Source organism: Pinus tabuliformis, chromosome 5_2 (assembly GCF_031772625.1).
Source record: "Pinus tabuliformis cultivar Carrire ecotype Pingquan chromosome 5_2, CPIR1, whole genome shotgun sequence".
Taxonomy (NCBI): Eukaryota; Viridiplantae; Streptophyta; class Pinopsida; order Pinales; family Pinaceae; genus Pinus; species Pinus tabuliformis.
The window spans coordinates 74,006,111-74,014,008 of NC_142306.1; the positions used below are offsets into that span (position 1 = coordinate 74,006,111).

At 38.9% G+C, this 7,898-nt stretch overlaps 1 protein-coding gene and 1 pseudogene across 1 annotated transcript; one reads left to right on the top strand and one right to left on the bottom strand.

The window, feature by feature from the left end:
• Window positions 1–1,197: 1,197 nt before the first annotated feature.
• Window positions 1,198–5,187, bottom strand: LOC149157610 (serine/threonine protein phosphatase 2A 57 kDa regulatory subunit B' beta isoform pseudogene; annotated as a pseudogene).
• Window positions 5,188–5,556: 369 nt separating this feature from the next.
• On the top strand, window positions 5,557–6,270 carry LOC149157611 (5'-3' exoribonuclease 4-like). The gene is made up of 3 exons (XM_089435978.1): window positions 5,557–5,673; window positions 5,864–5,926; window positions 6,038–6,270. Exons 1-3 carry the CDS (start codon window positions 5,602–5,604, stop codon window positions 6,134–6,136), a joined length of 234 nt encoding a protein of 77 aa, XP_089292104.1. The 5' UTR covers window positions 5,557–5,601; the 3' UTR covers window positions 6,137–6,270.
• Window positions 6,271–7,898: the final 1,628 nt, after the last annotated feature.

The following is a 7,898-nucleotide window of genomic DNA, read 5'->3' on the forward strand; positions in this document are numbered from 1 at the left end:
AGTAGTGTAACATTGAATCATTGTTTAATTATATCATAAGGCAAGGAACTTAACATAGGGTAAGCATAAATATATTTTTAGTCCTTGCCATCTGGCAATGGTCAGGGACTATAGTAATCCATATGCGATGCTATAGCACTAATTCGAAGCGCTATGTTATTAATTTACGCGGATTATTGTCGGGTGACCAAAATTTTCAAATGCGACGGTGTTTGCCATTGTCGGGATAACCAAAGTTTTGAAAAGTGACCATGTTTGCCATCTTATTTGGCCTCTTCCCGATGCGGAAGAGGCTGGACCATAGGTTTATTTTGCTTTGCCCTATTTATTATCTGTGGCGATCAAAGAGTTCATATTAATGTTAAGGTATGTTAACATTAGTTCGCGTTTGTTTGCAGGTTGGCTAGTATATTAGCAGGTCTGAACATATTGGCAGGTGTTGTGCATGCAGGTGGTGTAGGTGTCCATGCATGGTCGTGCAGGTGTTCTGCTGGCCTCCCTCCCTTGTTTCCTAACTGAACTGATTGGGTTGGCAAAGCCTTTCCTCAATTGGAAATTGGATGGTCTTTCATGTCGGTCAGAGGAGAGCTCGAGGAGATAGCAGTTGATACACTATGGATGATTCGGCCAAGAAACCAGTATGTGGGACGTGAAATGTCAGGCATATTATGAGGCAGGCTAGTTTGGAATAGCCCGCTGAGAGCTCTGAGACGCAAGCAGCTTCTCTTTCAAATCCAAGATCTAGGACGACAGTTGCATAGATGGCTCAGAAAAGTGAATACCTGTCTTAATCGCTAACCCGGGATCGAATAGGTATCTTGCGCTGTCACATAAAGGACTACTACTTAATGAAATGAAATTGAAGTGAGCCAGTGAATTTATATGCAGAAGACTACACTACGGATGAGAGCGCCATTCATTCATATTAAGACATGGTGAACTACAAGAAGCGATAAGGAAAGGGCGAAGAACAAGCCCCCAATTTCTTCTATTCGGATAAGAAGTCAGCCACTTACTTAACTGTGAACACCAACAGCATACGAGAGTCTGCAGCACCAGAGTCTTCACCTTCACGAGTTCACAGCCCGGGCGGCAAGGAAGAGTGACTGCAGGGTCTGGCAGACAGACTACTGAGTTCATCAGCGTCAGCCCAGGCTGGGATACCGGGCGGGGCACATAAATGGATTTCTTTACTTTTTACAGTACAGAAAGAGGCCATTTCATGAAATTTCTTGCCTTTGCTTCCCAACATCTGCTTCCCAGAGAGCTGCATGTCAATCCCAGCTTCAACTTCTCAGCTTCCTAGAGAGCTGAATGTCAGTCCCAGACTTCGTTTCTTGCATCTTCTTCTTGCATATGCTCTATGGAGGACAGGAATTGGAGCAAGGGTGATTCTTTGGGCGAGAGCTAATCTCAAACATGCTGCACAGATGCTCATCATCTCTACAAGTAAGTCAATGATTATGTTGAATAATGGATATTCCCATGTTGCAGTTGCTTAATTTTCGTTAGTTTCTATCAATGTTTTTACATGACAATTTTGCAGATTGCATTAATCTACTATTATAATCTTAAACTACTTTACTAAAATGCTTGAATAGTTATTCATTCATCCATGCTTTGATCAATAAATCTTAATTATTGAATTCTTTGCTTACAATATTTTGCTTGGTCTCGGAAAAATGCTACATCTTTTTCCATTTTCGTTGCCACTCTCATTCATCTGGTTAATTGGGCTGACCTCTCTCGTTATGATGATTAGGGCATGCACTGCATGCTGATGTTGTGTTGTATGTACTTTGATTGTAGTGGATAAGACCATTCTCAGGTCTGCACGGAGAAACGCCTTCCATGAACAAATGGAAAATCAAGCCGCCGAGTGTTGGCATTTCTGAAAGATAGAATCACCTCTCGCAGAGACCACCTATGCCGTTATAGTAGACATGAAGAACACAGGTCTCTAGGGCTTGAATTTATCATATTATTTTCTCTTTTCTGAACCATTTGAAAATTTCTCTATAATTATGAACTCAAAAGGTGGCATAAAAAAGGAAAAAAAGGGAACTGATAACCGACCTGATCAATTGCAGAGGGCTTTTTCCTATGGTGAAAAGTAGAAACCAGTATTGCCAAGGCATGAACATGATTCATACTAACAACAAATTGATCCTGCAACATCCTGGCACGCTCATCGGACATACTAACCAGCACCTCGTTTCTCCTTTCAATGATATCAGTATTCATGGAACGATAGATATACAGAGATACTATGAATGCAACCAAAGCCCATAGAGCTAATGCCTTTGTGTGCCATGTTTGTCCAGTATGTGGGTAGGTTGACGAAGTTTGCTTCTTTGCAAATCTCGACCACCACTTGACAGCTTGACAACTAACTTTGTGGAACCACCACCATTATGGTTCATATTCATGTTCTTACTTACAGAAGCAGAGAGTAAGCCAGTGCCATTAGTTAACATCTTGGCTTCCAGGGAGCAAGTCATAATGTTACACATTTGAAGATAAACTCCCCCAAGTCAAATAACAATGAAATTTTAGTACATTAAGATAGTAGTTGTAGTTTAACCTCAGCCCACATTCTATTTTTTGACACCAGCTTCCAACCTGAACCAATATAAACTAAACTTACCGTGAAATATGAAATATTAGCAGCTTCTAAGCCATGGTACTTCACAATACTTCTCTTTCGCGACTGAAAGGACCACACCCACCTGGGATTCAATATGGGTAGCTTGATTCTGACGTCAAAGTTGTGATTTTAGGGGGGGTTAGTATCATTACAACTGACAGTATCCAAAAGCCCACACAAAGAAAAGACTGACCTTAAATTCAACCAACAATGATCATTCTTGGGGCAATTAAGAGCGCTCAATAAGCAAAAAGAAGACATCAAAACCGGAATGGACGAATTTATAAAACTAGAATTCCATTACCACATGAGATTCAAAGAGTTGGTGGACGTAATAAGGCATGTTTAATAAGGCATTTGGTATGCATGCAGGTTGTCGTTCAGCATGAGCCATACATGGTTGTGTTTATCATGACAAAACAATCATGTGGGTGTCGCTATGCTTCTCCACATACTTCCTTATTGCTTTGACACTAGCAAAGGACGGTGGGACCTTCCCTTGTGACGTGGCGTCTTTTGCCTTGCGTGATGTGGCAGGACCTTCATTTGTGATGTGGCGTCTTTGGCCTTGCGTGATGTGACTGGATTCAAGAAGTGTTGTGCAATATAGTTCGGTGGCTGGATTCAAGAACTGGCGTGCAATATGGTTTTGTGGGTTGGCCACTAAATTATAATACTTCATTGTTGTTCACACCTAAAATAATTAAGTCTTACCATTACTTTTTTTAACTGGTCATTAATAATGTTAAGTGTCATTATAATCTAGAAATAACAATTTATTTATACATTTGCAATCGGAGGAATCGAAATTATATTTATATATTTGCAATCGGCTTTGTCAAGTGTAAAGAGAGCGGCGACATAACATTAAGAACCATTTAAAAATGAGAAATCTCAATTTGTCACTATTTCTTATCAACCCACAATATCAATTAAAAAATGAGAAATCTCAATTTACCACTGTTTCTTATCAACCCACAATATCAATCATAAGTTACATAATACCAAGCAATAACACTTACATATGTAAAAATAAAACAACCTACATAAATTCAATTATAAACCTGGAAATGTGAGCAATTGAGGCAGCGGCCTATCTGCCGAAATAGAGGTACCATGAAACACTGGAATTCAGAAGATTGCGTTATTTCTAGAACTTCCTCCAGTTGTCCCAGGAACAAAACTTCCTTTTGGCTGTTTGTGACTAGCCAATACCTTAGTAGACCCCTAATAACAGTATTCACTAACGTGAAATCATTTTCCACAAACTGAGTGATACAGTGTGATAGTTGTTGATGATAGAAAGAAAAGCATTTAGGCTATGCAGACGCAAAAGAGCTCTGCTTAAAAAGAGTTTATGTTCCTCTTTTAGAGGTAATGCAAAACCATTTATTATGCTACCCAGAATTTCCAACAGCTCACTAATGCCATTGTGTCTCTCAGTTTCATAAATAAATCGATAGAATATGTTGTTAATTGCTTTCCGTATAAATGGTCGATGCATCATATATTTTCCATAAATGCGATGCAATATAGTTTTTGCATACTCTCTCTCTCTAGGGTCTTCAGAATCAAATAGGTTGAGCAATCACTGTACAAAGAAGCGGTCTATATACCTCTTGGCTAATCTGGGATATTTATCTGTAGAAATTATGTCTCGCAGCAAGAGTTCATACACTATCTGCAAATGTGGCCATGCAGGATCCATATAGGGATCTTCTTCTTCCCAGTCAAATTTGTCCAATCCTGTACTTTCGTGGCAAGCTGGAGGCAAGGAATGAAAAATATTTGAAGCAAACATTTGGCAATCTCCCCCTGAACTCTTTCTGTGAGTGTGCTTGCTCCATACTGAACATAGTCAACAAGCTCCAGTAAGGTTTGCCGCTTGAACTCTTTCTCTGCAATATTTTCTTTAAGGTTTGAGAAATCATATTTGAGACAGCAAAGATTGAATTTTTTAATCAAGATCCTGTCTTTCAAACCAAGGAACATCTCTCAACAATGGTAAATTTGCAGTGGGGCTTAGACTACCATTGGCAGAATGATCAGATTCAGCATTAATCACATCATTCTCTTTGATTGGAGATGTCAACGGGGTAACTACAGAGTTCAGTGCCACGAAATCCTTCACAAGCTGACAAATCTCAGCTCAGAAGCATATACCACTAACACAATATTCAGCAACAAGCTTCAGCGACTGATCATTATATGGTTTTGTGTTGCCTCGGTTGTACACATGGGGATCTTTCTCTTCATTCGCAAGCCACTGCTTGTTTCTCTGTCTCGTGTATCCTTAGAACCAATTTAGAAGCATATAAATTTCACTAAAAAACCAACCGTTACAACCACAACTGGAAAAGGTCATCCACAAGCCTATTGTGCCAATTCAGGCGATGCTGCAACATCTGTTGAAGTTTTGGGCTTGCAGAAAGTACCAGCAGGGATAGATAAAGCCAAACAATTTTAAGTTGAAAACACAAAGGGGCAAATCGTAAAGCTAACAAAGAACGCAAGAAATTCGTGAAATTCGGGCCCCTCATTCTCTCTACTTCGGCTCCAAGCTCGTCTTAGTCATCTCTTCTCATGATATGGCAAGGGAGTTTATGAAGACTCGTGATCTGCTTTTTGCCAGCAGACCTCCATCAATTGCAGGTAATTACTTGTTGTATAATTATTCGGACGTCGGCTCTGCTCCATATGGCCCTTACTGGAGGCAAATGCGTAAGCTCTGTGTTTTACAAACACAGAGCTCCCAAAGAGCAATAGAGCAAGCAGCATGAACATATATATGAGCGATAAATTGTAAATTCCTTGCAGGGACTGGGACTAATTCATATAATTGCGATTCGTTTCTACATTTCATCTCTGATGTGTGCTGAACTGCTTTTTTTAATTCAATCTTGAAGGTTATAGTGTCTGATGCAAATGTTCTTGGTGAGGGAGAACACAAAGTCATGTCCTATATACGTCTCCAAAGAAACCTCCCAGGTTTCAATCCAAATACGCGTCACTGCTTGTATGGATTAGTAAGTGCTCTGATTTCTAAAAAGAATGGCGTTGCTTGAACCTGACATGTGGTATCTTAGGTTAATTGATTGATATTTTACTAAGACTTATGGTATCTCTTCATTTAGCTAATCATGATTTTATTTGATAACATACATTTACTTTTGTGTATAATTTGTATGATTTTAAAAGCTGCTTTTGCAACTCCAGGATGCAGATTTAATTATGTTGGCATTGGCAACTCATGAAATCCACTTCTCAATTTTAAGAGAGGTTGTTGACTTCTTTGCAACATAAACACTTATATTTTGTTTCCAGATATTCTGGGATTACTATGTAAGAGATAGCTCTGCCTCTGAATATATACCTGTGGTGATGATACAGGTCATCACTTTCCTTGGTCAGCAAGAAAAATGCTACCTTTGTGGTCAGGTTGGTCATTTGACAGCTAATTGTGAAGGGATAGGGATTTCATTACAGTAAGTCTACTCCCATATGCCATTATGCTAATAATTGAGCAGTTTCTCAACATCTGGACCTTGCGAGAGTACTTGGAGTGTGACATGAAGTTTTTGTGGGGAATGATTTCCTTCCGCACATGCCTACATTAGAAATTCGTGAGGTTTGTACATGATTTCTGGCATTCCTGTAGTGCTTTTCTTTTATTGACAAATCACAAAAAATCCTTTACTACTGGCTTTGTTATACTGGTGTTTCCCCTTTAACTGGTCATCATTATTTGATTGGGAAATTATATTCCTTGTTATGAAATGAATTTTACAGAAAGTGCTAGTGTGGCTGTATTGTATTAAAGAGGATGCAGTGAAAGACCAGAAATTAATTCAAATTTCTGTCAGGGTGCAATCAACTTGCTGATGGTTGTATGCCAATTTCAGAACCAGTCCCAGCGGCTCTCACATCACTATCTTGCCCGCCCTTCGCTCAGTAAAATATATAGTCCCACTTGACTAAGAAAAGATGGCAGTGGTATTTTGAACTCTAGTATCAAAACTGTGCATTGGATGTTAACTGACATAAGCAGTCTCAGCAGCTCAGTAGACAGTTGTAGTCCCAAAGGTACACACAATCACTTCCTGTTCTATATCCATTTTCATTGTTCAACTTGCTATTATGATTCTGTGACTTGTAGTTGCATTGCATCACTAAACATAATATTGAACTCTGGTATCAAAACTGTGCATTGGATGTTAACTGACAGCTCAGCTCAGTAGACCTTCGCAGTCCCAAAGGTACACATAATCACTTCCTGTTCTATATCCTGTTATAAGTGACAATGGTATTACCAATTTTACAAAGTCTACAAAGTCAAGCACATTCTCTGTTTCACAATTAATTTGTTCTGCAACTCTAAATCTTCACATGATTACAAACAATAACTCTCTGTTTCAAATGACATGCTCTGTTTCAATATCTGATTTATATATGATCATATTCTAACTATGACTTCATAATACGATTTATAGGAATCTCCTTGGATCCTCAAACGATAAGAACACCTGGAGACAATACTTCCTCGTTGAGGAAATACAAAGAAAATTTATATGCCTGAGAAAATTGTTTAAACATTATCCTGTTCAGTCAACCTTCAATCGACTAGGGATAACCATAAAGGCGTTCTCTGCTTGGCAGTGGTATTTTGAAGTCTGGTATCAAAAAAGCTAGCATGCAGGAGTGGCACCTTCACTTTCTCTGCAAAAGTGTTCCCAATTCAGTATGATAGAATATAGTCCCACTTGACTGAGAAAAGTACAACTCTATTTTATTAAGTCTTTAGAGTCCAAGAAGGCAATGACAGTAAAAAAACTCCAAGACCTAGCACTTAGTTAGCTACAGTGGTACAGTGGACTGATATTCTTGATCATTAGTTTGATTATGCAGTATTGGGCATTTGGATTGCAGAACCTTGGCCACACTTAACATCATAATAACAAGCCTAGGTTATTTGAACTCTAGTGTCAACACTGTGCATTCGATGTTAACTGACATAAGCAGTCTGAGCAGCTCAGTAGACATATTATGATTCTGTGACTTGTAGTTGAATTGCATCACTAAACATAATATTGCATCAAACACTTAGTCGTCATCATGTTTCCTATGTCTGGGAAATTCTTTTTTATCTTGGCAGTCGTATTTTGAACTCTGGTATCAAAACTGTGCATTGGATGTTAACTGAGCCTACTTAATGCAGGTGCATTTTCAAGTGCATTCTTAGGCTGAACCTACT

Coding starts and splice junctions, on each gene's coding strand:
- LOC149157611 (XM_089435978.1), top strand. CDS start 5,602: ATGTCCTATATACGTCTCCAAAGAAACCTCCCAGGTTTCAATCCAAAT. Junction 5,674..5,863: donor GTCACTGCTTGTATGGATTA/GTAAGTGCTCTG, acceptor TTGCAACTCCAG/GATGCAGATTTAATTATGTT. Junction 5,927..6,037: donor ACTTCTCAATTTTAAGAGAG/GTTGTTGACTTC, acceptor GTGATGATACAG/GTCATCACTTTCCTTGGTCA.